Source organism: Scomber scombrus, chromosome 13, assembly GCF_963691925.1.
Source record: "Scomber scombrus chromosome 13, fScoSco1.1, whole genome shotgun sequence".
Taxonomy (NCBI): domain Eukaryota; kingdom Metazoa; phylum Chordata; class Actinopteri; order Scombriformes; family Scombridae; genus Scomber; species Scomber scombrus.
In genome coordinates this window covers 24,326,610-24,346,241 of record NC_084982.1, presented here as the reverse complement: position 1 = coordinate 24,346,241, position 19,632 = coordinate 24,326,610, and the positions used below count along the sequence as shown (strand labels likewise).

General features: G+C 38.2%; 3 protein-coding genes across 3 annotated transcripts in view; all 3 read right to left on the bottom strand.

Moving 5' to 3' along the window:
* spegb (striated muscle enriched protein kinase b) overlaps positions 1–5,833 on the bottom strand; it is a 33,836-nt gene extending 28,003 nt beyond the window's left edge. The window contains exon 1 of the mRNA XM_062431222.1: positions 5,422–5,833. Within this exon, the coding sequence (XP_062287206.1) occupies positions 5,422–5,833 (412 nt within the window). The remainder of the gene's footprint in view (positions 1–5,421) is intronic.
* A 4,129-nt stretch (positions 5,834–9,962) lies between these two features.
* Positions 9,963–11,597, bottom strand: LOC133993095 (C-X-C chemokine receptor type 1-like). Its single transcript, XM_062431951.1, has 2 exons — positions 11,582–11,597; positions 9,963–11,083 (listed from the first exon to the last, which is right to left on the bottom strand). The coding sequence occupies exons 1-2, from the start codon at positions 11,586–11,588 to the stop codon at positions 10,020–10,022; spliced, it is 1,071 nt and encodes a 356-aa protein (XP_062287935.1). The 5' UTR covers positions 11,589–11,597; the 3' UTR covers positions 9,963–10,019.
* Positions 11,598–14,547: 2,950 nt separating this feature from the next.
* On the bottom strand, positions 14,548–18,374 carry nabp1a (nucleic acid binding protein 1a). Its single transcript, XM_062431737.1, has 6 exons — positions 18,239–18,374; positions 17,197–17,335; positions 16,927–16,998; positions 16,418–16,502; positions 16,122–16,191; positions 14,548–15,561 (listed from the first exon to the last, which is right to left on the bottom strand). Exons 1-6 carry the CDS (start codon positions 18,330–18,332, stop codon positions 15,356–15,358), a joined length of 666 nt encoding a protein of 221 aa, XP_062287721.1. The 5' UTR covers positions 18,333–18,374; the 3' UTR covers positions 14,548–15,355.
* Positions 18,375–19,632: the final 1,258 nt, after the last annotated feature.

Here is a 19,632-nt window from a genome sequence, read left to right as displayed (position 1 = left end):
ACTAAATATCTAATGATTGCAGGCACAATGCACACTGTGAAGGAAATATAGTTCACTTTAATTATTGCACATACCTACAGCAGGCTTAATTGCATGGTCTGCTCATGGAGAGTGCTTCATGTTTCCTTGGCAGCTGCACTTTATGTGAACCTTTTTTCATTGTTTTGTTTTTCGTGTGTAGATTCAACATTAATTTAACAGAGGGGAATTCTGTCATCCTTCTCAGTCCTGTGACAAAAATAACACAATGTTTTTGTGTGAAACAACAGCACAGGCTAATACAAATAATAACCCATAATAATTATGGTCTCTCACTGTAGATGTATATTACTTTGTCTGTGCAATGTGTCACTAACGCCAATGGTGCCACACAAACACACAAGCAGCCAGTCACAGTTGATTTATGGTTACTGTCTGAAATCCAGCGTCTCAATGGCTAATGCTAAAACGCTAAACACTGCACAGTAATGAGTATGAGATTCTGTTCTTTTAAATCTTCATTAATCATAATCATAATAATTGCTAACATTTTAGATAACATTTTAATTAGATTTATGATGTAATTCTGCAGTCCCTGTTAGCTCTAGCTTGTTAGCCACTTTAAGCTTAAAGATATGTTTGGCTTCTTTGTTTATAAATATGTACAATTAATATCATTTGTTTGTCTTTACTGCAAATGATTGCTATTCTCTCTTTATTTCTGATTCACTGTACATCCAGATACATCTAGTTACTGGTACAAAGCTTAAGATTGTGAGCAATTCAAAAGGAAGAGATATTCCTCATGCTCTGCTGATGACATAATATCATATTTAAATAAAAATCATAAAAAGTGTTATTATTGAAATCAACTGTTTTGTATACAGCCAAAATTACAAATTGAATATTTTGTAGTTTTTGTTTTTTTTCCAGGGAGACTTTGTTGTAAATCAAGATGAAATTTGAGGTAAGTGTGAGGAGGATTATGAAATAATTTTGAATGTAGTTTCACAATTATATGTGACCACACAGGCTGCACGTAACTGTGTAGTAAAGGCCATATTATATAAGATACAATATAAGATCAGTTACTTTTTCAGTTCTACTATTTCAGTCCGACTCTAAGTCATATTATTCAAGAGCAAGGACAGATTTCAGTAATTCAATCACATTGACTCGTCACTGTCCTTCTCTATTTTCATGAGCTGTTAGTCATGTTATGTAGTACAAAATGTGAGCATGGAAACTGCAAATTCCTATTCCCCAAAACCCTGCTCAGAGTGACTGATACTCCAGCCCAATATCAATATACAGGTGGAACACCTGTTGTTACTTGTATTAAAAGAAAGTTAAAAATGTCTCAAATAAGACCTCACTAACCCTGATAAAGGGAAAAAATACTTTACTAGACTCAGAACCAAGCCTAATGTAGCAGAATAGCAGTATATACCCACTTATAATCAACAACCAACAATAGGAGACTGACGAAACAGAGCCTACAAGCACCTTGCATTGCCTTGTTGTTGAAATATGCTATACAAATAAATGTGCCTTACTACTCCAAGTAGTTTAACACTTCTAATAAAACCACTTAATTACCCTTCAGGCTTTTGTGTCCATTAAAAAAACCCTAACCCTAACCCTTTCATTAGTTGAAGTGCTTATTACAGCTATATGGCACTGTGGGGGGGATTTCCACATTGTAACTGTGGCTCCACCTGTTCACTCAGATCCATGGCCCAGGAGGAAGACAACGTGGTGAGAACAGCATCCAAATACATTGGAAAGGGGCCAGTGTCACACTCAGTGGCAACATCTAAGGTTCCCATTAGGGCTCACTGAACAGTATCATCTTTAAACAAGAAAAATCGTTTTCTAATTAAAATCACTATTAGTTAACTATCAAGGTGTTATTTATTTCTGAAACAATCACTCACATTTAGCATTTTTCACTCATTGTTTTGGTTTTAAGGCCTGCAGCTTTACTGTTTTATTCAATCTCACTGCTTTCAACAACCTAGTTTCTGGACACAGCATGCAGTGAAGCTACTTGCCCAGCACCCTGCCGCAGACAGAAAAAGTTGGTAACTAGCTAACCTGCTAATTGAGCAGCTAAAGAGCCAATTTATTATTTCCCTCAGGACATGGTGGAGACCAAAATAGAGCTAAAAGGAGAGTTAATATTGGATGTACAGGAACAAATCTCCAAATGAATGATAATATTGCTCCATATCTGCTGTATGTGTAAACAGGCAAATGTTCTATCTAGTTCACCTTAACACAAAATCTGATAATATATCAGTGTTGTGTTCCTCTGCTCTCAATAGGATCACAAAAGTGACATGACGTCACACCAGGTGGGTCTCTATGCTCATAAGTATTTAGATGTTGTGGATTCAAAATCAACCCTTCCCCAGTGATCAGTAGAGGGGGGGAAAAAAGTTGTACAGAGCCGGGCTAAAATTAGCAGTGATGTCTTCCTGTGTAACAGGAGAGATGTCGGCCTGCTAACATCAGAAAAATCTAAGGCCTGGCACATTCCACTGTATAAATAACTAGGGAGAGTTGGTGGATGAGGGGGGCGGGCCAGAGAGACATTTTCAAAGAGGGAGAGAGAGAGAAAGGGTTTAAGCAGTATCATTGAGTGATGGGACAGCTGTAGACGACGCACATGGCAAACCAATATACAGAGCTGTATCAAACTGAAGGTTAAAATGGAGAGTCAAAGGAAAACTTCTGAACTAAGATCTTGTTTTCAAACCTGAAGGTTGATAGGATTGTTTTTGACATTCATTATATGCGTTACCTATGTTGCATAAAATCTAGTCTGATACCATTTTGAGGATACCACAACACAATATGTCTGGGAGCAACATAGCATGCTCTGATCCTTCTGAAATTGTCACAATCTCACGTAAAACAGAACTATGTCTACGTGACTATGAGTTGTCTTCTTAAGTAAAACGTATTTTTGTCACGTGTACTTTGACCTGTGCTAGCATCATTTCACCAGGTTGTGTTGACATAGCGCTTCTACAGAATCTTACTTCTCTATTAACTTGTATTTCCAAATACAGTGGCTCACCGTGTGAGGTTTGTTGTACATTAGGTGTTGATACAGTGACAGAGCTCAAAAGCAAAAGCAATATATTTTTCCTGTAATATAGTGTGTGAGGTGGCACACAAGATCTATGCCCACCAATTAATGAGCATTCACTGAAAGAAACTGATGGTATAATGACTGCATTTGTATTCTATCTGTAATTGTTTTGCAGTAACAGTCCTACTGATTTATATTAATTTGAAACAGAGAACAGAGCAGAAAAGCTCAATTTATTTTCCAAGACTCTCAATAAATGGGGACACAGACATGTTTTAATTCCAGCACTTTTGCGTAAACCATGCCAGCATTTTCTTGTCATAATTTTTAACTTCTGTCATTTGATAGTCTATATTTTCTGTGTACTGTCCAAGCATACCATATTTATACAGTAAAAGAAATACAACACGATGTGGTTTCTTGCTGCCCACATTAAAAAGAATCCATGTCATCACATTGCCCACTCTGCAGACACCAACACTCTTTTACTACCCCCTTTTTTTCCTAGGCTTGCACAAAGCATCTCGCCATAGCTTGAAACCAGCTGAGATCATTATATAAGCATCCAGTCCTCTTTTTCTCCAGCATCAGAGAATATGATCATTTGCCAAATCTTAAAATTAAAGCATTGATGAGGCTCATGCTGAGCACTGCAGAACAATGACAAAGTGCTCGAGCTGATATATTAAGGACCTATTTGTGGAGGTAATGTAATTTTTCAAAGTAGCAGAGATGGTCAAAGAGCAGAATTTAGATGAGTACTGGATATCAAAAAATGCATAAAAAGATGTTTTGTTGATGAGAATACAATTTTTTTAACAGAGGAGTCTCACTGCAATATACTCGCAGGGCTCATTTTTACCAAAACTGTCAAAAGCAGTAGTTCAATAATAATTCATTTTTAGTGTCCCTGCATGCATGGTGGAAAACTACTTACAAGACCTTGAAAGTAAATATGATTTAACCGTCAATGTTATCTACAAATTCAAAATGAATAATTAATGCAAAGTATCCAAGGTCTCCTTTGCGAAACCTATTAAAGATAAACTTCTATCATCCCTGCACAGTATAAGGATGAACTGACAATCAAAATGCACAACACATTTTGGATAAAAATACCTGTAAGGTCAAACAGTATATAAAATGTCCACTAATGCAATAATAAAACTTGTTCCATGAGAGGTTCTTAGATCACATCTCGTATGATAGACGACAGGTTATTAGATATAGCTCCTGTTCATAGTGATATGTGTGATATGTGCACTTTAAATTTTTCCAAGGCTTTCCAGATTCTTTGTGGAAAATCTGCATTTGGTTTTGGAGATTAATTAACTGCATATAATACTTCCAACACTGTACAAGTATTTATATACACAAACACTATAATGTACATACTGCATGTAAATATAGAAATAAGCTTGTCAACTTGACTGTGGGTATTCATGGCCATGTACTGTATATTTTTGCATTTCCACTCTTGTCCCTCTATTTGGAGTAGAACACTATAAATGGAGTTAAATGATTTGATGATTTGTAGCATGATTTGTACTTGCATGTTTCTTTTTTTAAATGACTGGAGAACAAAAGTCTGAAGAAATAAAATAATGATCTGCATTTTCTGATAGTTGGATAAGTTTCTGATAGTTTGTATTAATTTAATCCTCATCTGTAAGTCATTGTCTATGGCTCCAGAATAGGGTGCAAAGTAAGAATTCAGTTGAACAGTGCAATTGTCTTTTCTCTGTGCAAATGACAATAAAGATTTTAATTATTAGAAACCCGTAGCACTAAATGAACACTGAAATATGACAATAAGGCTACATTAGATACAGTAGTTATGTCTGGGTTGATATCAGTGTATCATTATATATTCCAGCAAAAGAAACAGGAAGTTCGACGTGCCTACGTTATGATTACTAGTTAGTTTTCCTTTCTAGTAAGAGGGCTGGGCCTTGGATTACTGTGGCATGCTGGGTAATTTATGTGGGAGTATTTAAAAATGGCTGCTTAGTTTAAACCTAATGGTTACATTTAGCCTGACAAAGATAGTTACTGATATTGTATATGAGATGAGAGTTCATCAGACACTACAGTGGCTGAATTATCATTAGTTATCATAAAGGGGTCTCTAAGAAATGACTGCAGGAGTTTTAAAAGTCTACCTTTAAGTTTACCTGCTTGATTTTCTAAAATATTTCATGTTTGGAATAGATGGAGTTTATTATTAAATGTTTTTAAGCAGTTCGTAGCAGCTCGACCTGTAATCTAGAAACAACTAAATCGTCTTTAGTAGAGGACCGGTCTGGATGCAAGTCTGAAGTTTTAAATATGTTTTATATTACCTTCACCAAGATCCAAGACAGCAAGTACAGCGCTGCTCCGAGCTTCACCCAGGTGATTATTGGCGATGCAGGTGTAGAGGCCAGCATCACTGGGTTTGCAATCCCTAATCCAGAGGCCTCCATATTCCTGGTTGTCCATGTTGAGGAGTTCCTCATTGTGATACCAGTACAAGGAGGGCTGGGGGTCTCCAGCCACAGTCACTTTGAGACGGATGTCACAGCCTGTACCTACGGCTGCATTCCTCATTTTGCGTGTAAAAACTGGTGGAGTTGGTGAAGGATGAGCGGATCCTCGAGTTTCCGGGACAATTTGTTCAGGGCTTACTTTGGACCGTTTTGGGGGGATGATGGGGCTAGGGGGCGCCATATCGGCCCCCTTTCTGAGGGTCATTTGTGCCTCAGCTTTTTTCATGGTTGAGCTAATTTTGTAGATTCTCCTGTTCTGTAGGTGACTACCTGGATTGTACAACTATAACAATGACTCAGCCCTCTCTTTGTATTCTAAATCAAAAGCCAGTCTGGACATTACAGTCTATGAAGAGGCTTTACAAATTACAGTTAACATGATTATCACATTTCTGATCTCTTATATCGCTTCCGTTACTATAAAAAACTAATTAAAATATTTGGTAACATATCTGTCATCGACAAATTATCTTCAAATTGCTGTTCTCTGACCTGGGTTGTTGTCCAGAAGGAGAAAGAAATAGTTGATTACCAGGTAATTAAGAAGATAGATATAGCTGCTACTCTCCTGCCCAGAGGTATTTTTAGGGCAAGACCCAGTGGATCATGTTGCATTAACAGCTCTCTTGACTTGTCTCTTGGAAGTGACGGCCCAGCTTTTTGCCCTCCTTTTCCTGATGTTCTTGACTTTTTCAGGCCTTTAAAGCTTGTCCCCGGTGGTGTGTAACTTCTCTGCAGATCAAGGTCTATGAATCTTCACTGAATTTCCTCTTTATTCCCCGCAGTCATCAGATCTGTGCTTGCTTTTGCTTCGGATTGAATGCAAGCATCAAGTCCTGTCCAGAAAGTTGCACAGTGCCCCCCCTTCCATGTCCCATGAACTAATCCACCCCACTCATGATCTCCCCCTACCTCTGCCAGTCAGTCCGAAGGGGGAAATGACAGTCACAGCACAGCAAGCCTTACAATGACAGCTGCATGGTGATCTGTCTGCCCACTCACTACTTGGCTCCCGCCCCCTTGTCATTTTTAGCCAACCTGAGGTCAGTAGAACATGTGAGACGGTGCAACACTTGGCCGAGCGGAGGGGTTGATGGGTATGGGACAGATATTTGATTTGTAGGTCAAATGTAAAGGCTGACGTTGGCCTCCCAATTGTGTCGAGGTGGTCAAATATCATGGAAAAAGAAAATATCATCACTGTATTAACAACACTATCTGGCTGATGTGGCCCAATCTTCAATATTTTAAGTATCTGTTACATTTATTGAAATAGCTTGAGGCAGCATAGACACACAGGAAGTATATAAAGGATGTAAAGATTAGCAGTAGTTCTGTCTCCTGAATATCATATTTATTATAGGTTGTAAAACACCTAAAAACACACACATACACACAAAGAAAACCAAATGAAACATAGCATTAGTAATGTTTACGAACTAATCAAAAATAGTTTGAAGCAAAGTCTGTGGATTATTCAGAGTAACTGATACACTTATATATTATCAAATGTATTTTTTAATGCACCCACGAACACAAATCCATTCATCCCTTTATGTATTTACGACATCTCAAAACTTGCCCAGTTAAAACCTATTACTTTTGTGCCATATATAATAGTTTACATAGTACGTGAGAATAGTAGTAGTGGTCCCTGGAGAACTGGGTATACCTTCAATGTTGCCCTTTTTTAACGCAGCTCAGAAAAACGCCCTGTTTTAGAAACAGTGACATGTAAGACTACTCTATTTAGTTTACCCAAAAATCTGTCAGTAGTATTTGCTCATTGTCACATAATTTCTGCTGCTGGATCTCAGGGATGAAGGATTACGAAATTACTAAACCAATACTGGCCCACAGACTAGTGAGAGACAACTATGCATTTTGAGTGAACTATTAGTCCATCTACACTGTGTATGGACTAAGGAATAAGGAATGACACCTATTCTCTCACTTGGCAAGTCAGTAGTTTCTTTTGTAAACTGTCTCTTTGAACAGCTGATTTGCAACAGATAGTGTGGGCCAGATGTGCCACTATTATAAAATTAACATGACCTGATCAGGAGCAGTTTGTAGGTATTAATGGTCACACAGGCAGCCTGCATGAATGTTAAATATAAATGAGGCAAACATGGTGTTTCAGTTATTTTTTGAACTTTTATTTAAATAAAATACTTCAGATCGGAATTTGACAATGCATCCTAACCCTAACCCTATTTCACCTTAGATCAAAAACACATATCTTTCTCTTCCACACATCAAAATCAATCTGATAAACTCAAAAGTGCTTTCTTCTTGAATTGATGCTTTAATAGAAACGGTCATGACAGCTTTGTGACTTAATGAAGATGCCTCGTCAATTAGGACAGCTAATTTAAGGATGATGCTATAATGCTACTGACGATTTTGCTCTGCATCTCACTGGCAACATGTTGTATTGTTTGTGTTGCACTCTTCTCGGTGTCCAATGTTTCAGAAGTTACCCAAACTAGCAATCTACCCAAACTTACCGGTTCATTGCATATCCTAAAGGCAAATCATTTAAAGTAAACTTGGAAAAGTAAATTTGTTGGTTAGCAATATTTACCTCGGCATGGCCCGCCCTTCTCTGTCTCCAATTGGCTCATCAGTTTACTGATTAGATTGACAGCGAGTACTAGCCAATTAGAGGCAGAGTAGCGTGGGTCATGGCTTCACCATCCTAGGGAAATAATGGGCAATTTGGCTCGCAGATACTACTGAATGGTGCGCATCAGGGGGGATCTGAAGTGGGTATACGCAATGCTGACTGAAAGATAAGTGATACGCCGTATACCCGCGTATACCCTGGACTACACCACTGTGTATACTGTATATAATCATTCTTGACAATAGCCTATCATTATATTATAGCAGTTTAATATATGGTAATTATATTATTTAGTATTCCCCATGATAACTGTTTGAAGCAAAGTCTATGGTTTACCCAGAGTAACTGCAACACTTTTTTTTATTATAAAATGTCATTTTAAATCCACAACAATCAAAATTCAGTTAATCTCTTTTGTATTCTGGTGACAGCAGAAATCTCTGAGACATCTCAAAACTATTGTACAATACGTGTGAGAAAATGAATGTGATTTTATTTTTTCATAGACAATGTTTTATATCTCTAAAAAGTTTTCTTGTAACAGATGATGCAAACTATCAGGTGTGACAGCGTGTGTTATTGGTAGTTCTCAAGCTAAAAAAAAAAAAAAAAAAACTTTGCTCCACACTGGTGCTGTACAGCATAAAAAAAGGCCCATTAACGTGATTAAACCCAGACCATGTGGAAAGAGTAGTTAAATGTAGTAATAAGCACGAGCACATTTTTCTTCTGCTTTTGTGTGTGTGTGTGTGTGTGTGTGTGTGTGTGTGTGTGTGTATGTCAAATGCATTTCCCAAACATCTTTTTTTTCCTATAGATTGACAGAAAATGAAGTGACTCTTAGTATAGTCGTCACAACTTCTATTTTCTACAAATAAGCACAAAAAATACAACTTGTTAGATTAGTCACTGAAGACATTTTCTATCAACTGTTCATGTCAGATGTAAAAGGTTTTGTGACATATGAGATGACTCACTAACGTTTTATAAATCACAAACAGACAACAGTGTAAAATGTTTGAAACTTTAATATTCAATTTCAAATATACAAACACTGTAAATTGTTTTGCAAGTAAATGGCAACTTTGCTATCTTTAACTAGATATACACACACACTCAAATACAGTCTCACTTACAAATTGTTTTGATAACATCACCATAGAAACATATGTGGAGTTATAAAATACTGTACAGGATATTTTTCTTTTTCTGCTCCAGTTGATGCAGTTACACCTTAAGCTGGTAGTTAAATGCTCTTTTAAAGGAGAGCACTACTGGCCTGGAAATAAAAAAAAAATCACATATTCACATTTAATACTATCACAGGAAAATGTTCCTTTTACGGAGCTTTCAACTGTTCATCAGTAAATGTTTTGGCTCGATGTTATTGCATTGCAGTATATTCACTCTTGAAATTGAAACTTGAGACACGCATTTCCTTTAACCTACGTCTAACTGAGGAAAGAGAGGACATTTCAATGCTTAACCACAAGAAAATCCCCCAATGTTAACAGCTTAGCTTTAAGCAACATATCTCTTGCTTATACTGGATTGAAACCATATCCTAGATAAATAAGATTTAAAAAAAATAGAACAAAGCAGGAAACTGTTTTTGATTTTCTTTTCTTTTCTTTTAATGATTCACTATATGAAGTAAATTGATTAATGGTGCATGTATCTTAAAGCAATAAAAATGCAGATAACACCAACACCTGAGATCATGTATGTGATCAACTCATCTGAGGAGTTTATAGTACCCACATAAGCATCCTTGTTGGTGTTCTCACATGAACGCAGATGTGAGTTCTGATGTTACAGAAGACTTGCTGGATCTTGACACTGATGTTCTCTCCAGAACACCCATCTTCTTCATTTTCTGCAGCAGCCTCCTTCTGAACTTCTCACCCACGAAAGCATACAGCACCGGGTTGACACAGCTGTGTACCAGGGCCAGAGTCTGGGTGGCAAACAGAGCCTTGTCCACTGCTGTCCTTTCTGCGCAATTGTATGACACTATCTTGGTCCTGAAAAATGTGTCTGCCATCAATGCTACGTGGTACGGTGTCCAACAAAGCAGGAAGACCACTACTACTATCACGATCACTCTCATGGCTCGTTGCCGCTGTAACCCCCCACGGATATGAAGGAGGCGCTTCATGGTAACTCCATAACAGGGCAGCATGATGGTCAATGGGACAACAAAACCCAAAGTGTGGCGAAGAATTCTGGTGAACAGCCGCCACTCATCAGCAGTGCTGGGATCATAATATTCACTACACACCATGTGGTTGTTAGAGACAAAAGCAGAATTGAACAACCCTGGCACAGACAGAAGTCCTCCAACAGCCCAGACAGCAGCACAAACTCCCCAGCTGACCAGCTGTCGGTTTGCCCTGCGGGCCTCCATAGCTCGCACGATCACCATGTAACGATCCATACTGATGCAAGTCAGGAAGAGGATGCTTGAGTAGAAGCTTAGCTCTTGGAAGATAGAGATAATTTTGCACATGGCATCTCCAAACACCCATCCCTTTGTAATACTGGTGGCCCAGAATGGGAGCGTTAAAGCCAGCAGGAGGTCAGCAAGAACCAGGTGGAGGAGGTAGAGGTCAGAGGGAGGCAGCGCCTGCTTGTTGAAGCACATCACCAGCCCCACTATCATATTTCCAGGAATCGCCAACAGAAAGATGATGATATAAAACACACTGACAACAATCATCACTGCCTCTGGGTTTGGGAAGATGGTGCAAGGCTGCGTTTCAGGGTTTACAACAAAGTCTGTGTAATTGTAACTTAAGTTGAGGTCGTAATAGATTGACGAGAAGTCATCAGCAGATAGGCTTAGTCCTGAGGATAAAAATCAAAGAACACCAAATTGCATCACATTGGATACATGAATGATGTCCCAACTCATCACTGCTTAAGCAAATATTGTATGCTGTTCAAATACACAGTATGTTGTGATAATGTGTTGTTACTAACATATCCTGTAATAAATAGCAACATGATACTTAAAGTACAATACTTAATAATGTGTAGCCAATAAAAAAATATCAAGAGATATGGCATACTGTGTTCTTTATGGAAAAAGCAGTTTCTATTCTTTGTAATAAACCACAAAAAACATCACATTTACTTTACTTTTTAATTTAAAGAAAAAAGGATTTAAAGGAGTAGTCATATTTCCAACATGTTCTTGAATTATAAATGTCCCTTTGCCCAATTTACTTTTATCTGTTTCGATGAGGTAACAAAATACATTGTAATTTAAATAAAACATTTTTTAAAATAAATTAAATAAACAAATCAATATATGTTGTTATTCTAAGGATCAGAAGCACTTACCATCCATGGTGATGTGTTCTTTGTGGGAGGCACAGTGTATAACACAAACAGTTGAGGAACAAGCACTGCATTTCTATGCACCCCTCCCCTTCCCTCCCCTTAACTTAACCACTGGCCTTTTGCTTCATCCACAGATTTTGATTTTCTCAAGGTCTCAAAAAGGAAGGAATGATTGCACATACATGAAATCAAATCTACCTTTAAAAATATAGTTGAAAATTGTGTTTAAGGTCATATTTCTGTAGTTGTAGTGAATTTTTAACAGTAATTTAGTACATTCAGAGACATTTATAATTTGCATTTGTCCTACAGTATACTCAATAATCATAGTGGGTGGTCACATTCCACACAATCCTATTTTCAATTAAGTAGTGGTGGATACTACCACGCACTCCTTTTAGCTTGTACTTATTCATATTTAAGTTTTTCTTTCTCTTTTTCTTGAAATTACCGGCTACTTGTTTCTACTTGTGTCAATGATTCATACACCAGTGCTGACAATAATCAGTTATCCCTGTTTGGGTATTCTTAAACTGCAGTGCTTCCCCCAAAACCCAGCATCACACTATCTGAATCATCTGTGTCATGAGATAGGCTATCACACTGTACATAAAACTGAAAGAGAAACCATGTAAGGTTTACGGATCCAAGTAAACACTGGATAAATAATCAATTCATCATCATCAAGAGATGCAGTGTATCAGAAATGTTAACGTGGCATTGTTATTTCTGTGGTTCTTGACCTGTGCTGTTGCAAAACCCTCATATCCTGTTGCTTGCACTCAAAAGTTTACATGAACTTTTAGAGGATGTATGTGTACTACAGCGGGTCATAGTTATTCAATAATGGGGCTTCTTCACCACATCCATTGTACGTCTTCTGAAAAACCTAATGTGTAAGAAATATTCATACATTAGTATTCATCAACACAATTTGTATTTGGTTACATGTCCCTTTATCTCTTCCTTCATCTCAATCAGCTATTTTTGGGAAACTTTTGGCAGAATTCAGTTTGGATGTTTGACCACTTGTCTTGGCAGAATTAGCAGAGTCCAATCTCTATTTCATAGACTTTTTCAGAGCAGTTCATACACTGTATTTTCAACACAGCTGAGGTCCTTTTCAAAAAGCTTAATTCTAGCTTTATTTAGTTATCCCAAAATGACTTTTGATGCTAGTTTAAGGGGAAACTTGCAACACTGAGGTGCAAAGTCCCAAGATAATCACTGAGATGGTGGCTGGTGACTATTAAATGCTTTCTCATATCTGTGTTGAGTTCTCTAGATTTTCTCATTATGTCGTCTGTGCCTCAATATAATGCACACAGTAAAACAAACCCTACTTATACAGATGCAGAGACATTATCAACTCAAATAAATCATAATCACTGACACACTTTTGTGTATTGTTTGTACTGATGTCCAGTGTGTAAAAATGAAAGGGAATTTGTTTTAAATGAAGATACGTAAGATTTCAGAACCTTTATGGTCCCAATATTTAGAGTACAATGCTTTAAGATGATGTGTGTATGTTTTTGATACATCTGATTTTATATTTTCAGAAAACCCACATAAAATGTATAAAATATATAATTTCTTGTGACAAAAAAGTACATGTGGAAATCATTGTCACAGAAAACACATACAAACATTAATAAAGTTAAGGCACCACAACATTAACACATCCATTCTTGCATACATCTGGCAAATATTAAGTAAAATAATAATTTGAAAGATTGCAATGTGCAAAGATTTAAAACCTCTATCTGGGCCTCTATCAGCATGCAGTTAAATTTCCTGTAAGCCACATGAAGAAACGGCATTTTTGACTGGTCATTGCTGCTGAGGAAGTTCCCAGGTCATCACATGCTCATGCTTGTGTTGACACGAGTGTCAAGCATATTTCCTGCCGCACTTCTCATGTGTTTTAACTTCCAGTGTCGCAAGTAGTGTGATTTTATCATAAGGGGCAGTAAAATTACCTAAACATGTTTTGAACATATGGGTTAGAGTCCATGTGGGGATGTGAAAAAATAAATGACTGGGCTACAGAATATTAGGACTGGACTTCTTGAGAGATGTGTCCTTACTTCAGCCACACAGATAAACAATATGACAGGTGTTTGTTTCCCCTAAAACCTAGGAACTTATGTTATTTAGAAACATTGACTTCCCTTTTGTGGCTGCCGATACGTACACAGACAGATTTTGTGGCACTTGAAATCTGTGCAATATATTAACTAACCTTGATTTACATCACGGCCACTCAAACCTTTAGGACGCACAGAGCAAGAAAGTGCAAGTGCGTCAAAACTGAAATGGGGCAACATCAAAAATCCAGGAGTCATAACATTAGGGTGCTTGGTGCAACAAAGGATATGAAGAAAATGGGGGGGGGGGGCTTTAGCTGTGTGCAATACATCATTACAAAATAAAATACAAAAAAAAAAAAGAGAGAAAAAAAAAAGGTTGAACAAAAAACCTGTTTCTCAATATATTTAACAGCTTGGACCACCTCCTAAACAAATATAGTTCACCTTTGCAGGCACTAGATGGTGCTGTAGACTCAAAACATTGCATGACATTTGATGGGAGCTCTTACTACCGGTTAAAACAAGGGGCTCTAAGGCTGGCAGTGAGTTTAAACTATAGTAGCTATATAGGGGTCACTTAGAGGGCTTGAACAGCCTTTACACAATTATGCAAATGTAGTTTGGAAAAGTTTTTCAGTAATGCTAGCTTGTATGTGAAAGTGGAAATGTGTAGTTCATTTGTGGTGTTGGATGTGGAGAAGGGGGGAAGAAAAATAAAACCATCTTCACTGAAGGTCCTTTGTATGTCAAGGGTGACAATTAGGATGTTCTTGCAGTGCAGCATCACCAAACAGAACATTTTTATTAACATTAACTGTAGCTGGTGTTCAACTCTCAAACAGACTACAGAAAACCAAATGTTGCAGCAGAGTCGCTGTAAAATTTATTCGGTGAACCGTTTCGCCGGTACTAAAGGGGTCCCACCTCGATGAAGGTACAACTGATGGCAAACAAGAAAAAAAGAAAAAGTCATATGAAAAAAAACTGTTTAATACTCTACCTTCCCATCATTAAAAATCCCAAACTAACACCTTTCCTTTCACAGAGTCACTTCAGATACAGTTTGGTTAGAGAGGAAAGACCCTTTGAAGAATTTTGCTTGTGTATTCAGTCCAAAAATTCCTTTTCACCAACTTAAGGCCTTTTCCACTGGAAAGCAGAAGCAGATTTCCTGATTTAAATGGCAGCCAGGTTTTCCCGCCATAAATTAAGAGAAGAAAGTGCATCAAGTGTTCAAGTAGGGTGTATAGTTTGAAACATAACAGAGGGGGGGGTTGGGCTAGTGCGTGGAGAAGATAACACTGGCACAGAACTGGCATTTGCAGTGAGATTTAGAGGACATGGGTGTAGACTGAGAAGGCTGACCACAACTCAACCACCAAGGCCTGACTGTTCAAATATCCTGCTAGTGCATCAAGTGGCAGATCACAATCATAGTGTGCTGCTAACAGAGCACTACTTACACATGACAAACAACACATTCGACTATGTTAGCCTGTATAAAAATGATGCAAGTACTCTAATTTATTTCATTATTTCAAAAGCCAATGTGGGTGAGATGGGGAAGAGGCAGAAAGATTTGATTTTTTTTAAGAAAAAAAAAAGGGGGGGGGGGGGGGGGGGGGGTAGGGGGAAATGGGGACATACATAATTTCCCTACATGATCCCCCTAACCCCACTTTCATCTTTTGGCACGCCGTGGGTCCCTGCCATTGCTAATGGTAACTGAAGACTTTGCGGCTGTCTGGGGTCCAGCAACAGTAGCTTGAGGAGCTCCATTGCCAGGTGACCGACCATTGGGTCGCCCGACACTCCCAAATGCAGGATCACGGGGTGCACCGGATGGTGGGTTGTTATTGTTGTTAAATGGCGGCATGGCACCGTTACCTGTGGGTTGAGAAATACAAATGAGCCCTCAATGGAAAAAAAAAAAGATGTTCATATTTAATCCTATGTATGCATGGATGTTTGTTTATTTGCAGTTTTTTTCTTCACTTCTTTATTTTAAAAGCACTTTGAACTGCTTTTGTATGAGCTGGTGCAATAGGAATTTGAATACAACGTTTTCCACAAACAACATTTTGACAAGTCACAGGAAGTAAAAGGTGTAAATATAAAAACATTGGCTCAATTGCATGTAGCTGCTTTAATTTCTGAGTGTTGGTGTTGTGCTGGATGATACCTGTGCTTTTCCTACTATGACAAGTCAACATGTCTGCTGTGAACTGTCTATTGTGCCTCCTGTTATGTAAACACATTCAGTATGTCAAGAGATGTCTTATTTTATATTTCATTTCCAATATACAAGTTAATCATGGCACTAGACTGCCTTTGATGTTTATTCATTAAACTACAAAAAAGGTTGAGAAACTTTTTTATGCTACCACACAGAAGTTGTGGTAGCATAAATGCACTTTTTGCACAAATGAAAATACATTTCAACTGACCTGGTGGGGCAGGTGTACCTGAATTCTGATTGGGTGGAGAGTTTCCCCTCTGATTCTGGTCTGGTTTACCCTGTGGGTGGAAGAGAATATCACCTTTAACACCCTACAAATATTGGTGTTAGACTGCAGTGTGGACCTAATAGTCAACATGCAAATTTCTCATGTAAAATAATAAGAGAGGTATGTGTACAAGTGTTCTGTTATTGTATCGTAGACAGGTGTAATAGTTGAGAAAGATTTTCTAGTGAATTTGGATCCAGGTACTACAAGTTGGGAGTGGATTCTAAGCTACTCACAGACTTGTTTTGCTGGTTCGTTTGGCTTAGCAGCTCTGCGTTTGGTTCGCTGAAGTTGGGCACTTCTGAGTACACCATGCAAAACCTGGAAGACAAAGCGCATGTTTCGGCGTAAACATTCAAATATCATCAGTCACACGTTTGGTTGTAGTGAAAGTTTCAAACGGTCAATGTCAGACTAATATGAAGGATATCTATTTATAGGTATGAAATCTTTCAAAAAAAGGGACTGAAACTCTTCTCCACAGAAGGCTACATAGAGGATAGTAAAAGTGAGTCAGGCTGTAGTGGGAACATGTCTTGGCTTTTTTGTAGAAAAACAAAATATAAAAACACACACCCCTAAAATTTTTTTATTGCACTTCATTTATAATAAAATTGAAAATATTAAGCCAGACTTCACAGAAAATCTTGGCCTTTTATGATGCTTGTGCAGGAATTTATGACCACCAGAATGCCAATGAGTCTAATATAGTGAATTATAAATAGACTTGTGGCTTCCTACTCACTCTCCGATCTTCTGTAGATCCCCTCCTCTTCCAGTGTACAGGGTCAGGCAGCCTTTCCATATGGATGCATAGCTAAACACAGAAATCAAATGTTAGACTCATCCTAGAATTTAATCCTCAGGTATATAACCACCTGTCAAATGCAAGTATTGGTGTTTTCTGGGTATATAGCTCAGATCATTGGGGGATTGCACTATCAGCAATGTTTTTAAATGGCTCTGCCAGTTCTGTGCATGTCATCAGTTTCCAAGCTTGGGAACAACCCCCTACCCTCTGGTCAGCTTGATGATGTCTCCTGCCTGGATAAGGCTGCCGAGTTCATCCCAAACAGAGATGGCAATGCTCCCGCTCTTGTCTGCCACTTTGCAGGAGCGCACCTCGTGTCCATCTTTCGTTTTGGTTACTCGTCCTAATATAGAGAAAGAGAGAAAAGAAAATAACCAGGGTAAATTAGATTTGACAAAACATTTAACCTACTCAAAACACCTTTTGATGACATGAAACCATTAAAAAAAGACCAAGTTTCTTTAACACATTCATTGTGTCTCTTCTCAAAATATAAACACCCAAGTTGCAGTGTAAAGTCCCAGCATCAGTAAGATTGTACCAGGTGACTTGCATATGTACTGAGCTCTTTGGACTTTCTCCGTGTGATATTAGTGGCTGTGGCTCGGGAGGTAGAGCGGTCGTCCACCAATTGGAAGATTGGCGGTTCGATTCTTGGCTCCTCCAGTCCACATGTCGATGTGTCCTTGGGCAAGACACTTAACCCCAAAGCTCCCAAAGGTGTATGAATGATTAGTTTCCTCCTGATGAGCATGTTGGCATCCTGTGTGGCAGCCCCTGCCATCAGTGTATGAATGTGTGTTAATGAGACGTAATTTAAAAAGCGCTTTGAGTGGTGATAACGCCTAGAAAAGCGCTATATAAGTACAGTCCAGTCCATTTACTTTCACAGTTGAAATTGCCAACTATAATGAATCATCGCTGAAGGGAAGTTAAATTACAATCTTATCTCAAGTTGCGTAACATTTTAGAGCCTTCTAGCCACCAATATTTGAAGTTACACTGCTTTTCGTTCAGATGCTGTGTAGATTTTTGACCTGATTTGTCATATTTCAGTAAACCAAAATAAAATAAACCTACCTAATCTGCTGAATACATCTCTAATCAGGGTTAAATTAAAGCATGTACACTACTATGCTTAACAAGTGTCTGTTAATGTTAAATGTTACTCTGCAGTAAAGTGGTATCGTTGCCCCTTTAAGGAAACAGACGAGTTGATGGTTTTGGGGACAGACTACTCACTTACCTATTTCCAACACGATGAACACAATATTCAGATTTTTCGACCCAGGCTTCACATCCTTTATCAAGAACACGGACTCGTTTGTAGGGGTTGCCATTGTTAGTTAGTTATAACCCACCCCCCCACCCTTTTATGTTCACTTCCCTTCCTGTATCACTTCAGTAGCAATAACTACTGTGGCTGTCGTTAGCCTGGCTAAGCTAAATAGCCAAATGCTAGCCAAACATTAACGCTATTTCGATACGAATTGTTTCAAAACACACACACAAGGACAAGCTCCTTAAGATAGTCGACTAGGTCATACACGCTTTGTGACACTTAAAAAAAGAAGCTGAAAGATAGTCGCTAAGCAACACTAGCAGCTAAAAATGCTAAAGCTAGCTCGTAGTTAGCTTCCTCCTTGCTAGACTTCAGGATAGGACTCATTTTTTTCTTTTAACGGTTATCGCCATAGTAACCAGCTTCATTCCTCACATAACATAACGTTAAAGTGCACACAAAGAAAAAAATAATTTATATAAAACGAAAATAAGTAAGATAGAAAGTCGTCAACGTTTTAGCATTACAGTTGGCCAAAAAAAAAAGAAACAAAGATGTCGAAATCAGTTAAAACAGGTACCAAGAAGTTAAGGTTGCTATGGTAACTTGGGTGTTACGAGCATTTTTTAAAACATGTATCCCTCCTCGACCGTTTAGACAACTCCAGCTACAGTTAATACTATCAAACCAATCGGCCGCATTTCCTTTGTGTGCCTTGTTTTCTCTCTTTAGTAAAAAGGAAACAGCTTTTGTTAGCGCGCAGGCAGGCTAAATGCTTTGTTACAAAACTAATGTGTCTCTACATATAACGGTGGCCCCTGTAACTTGTTCGTTATTTATACCTAAACAATACTTGTGCCCCCTCCCTGTCCCCAAAAAACAGCTATTTAAAAATCTGTACAAGCGTTTAACTACACGCTTCAACAATGCCCCCCAAAAACTACGTCAGAGGGAGCCGCCGGTTGATTTTATGCATTTCGGCCGCTTCCATTGTTCCACATGGGGAAGGGGGGTATACGCGTAGAAATTTCTTTTTTGTGCGCTCTTAGAGCCGAGTCGACACATACTGACACATACCACACGTTTATTTGTATTGTACAAAAAAAGCAAAGCAGTCACCAATGCAAGCAGAGACACTGTTGCTGACCCCGTTTTATAGAAAAACAAAATAAAATACCCGGTTTGTACCAAATCAGTTCCATTCACAAACAACGCGAGAATATGAGAACACGTGTATACATTCAGTGTCAAGGATGAAGACAAACATCGGTCTTTTTTTTTTTTTTTTTTTAAGTAAAATGACATTGCTCATTATTTCTACACCATCACAGCTAATCGTCACTTTACTAATCAGGCAT

Excerpts from the sequence above, each read along its gene's own strand:
- nabp1a (XM_062431737.1), bottom strand. The coding sequence starts at position 18,332 with ATGGCAACCCCTACAAACGAGTCCGTGTTCTTGATAAAGGATGTGAAG. Across the intron at positions 17,336-18,238 it reads GTTCATCGTGTTGGAAATAG|GACGAGTAACCAAAACGAAA; the intron begins GTAAGTGAGTAG and ends TCTCTATATTAG. Across the intron at positions 16,192-16,417 it reads CGAACCAGCAAAACAAGTCT|GGTAAACCAGACCAGAATCA; the intron begins GTGAGTAGCTTA and ends TTCCACCCACAG.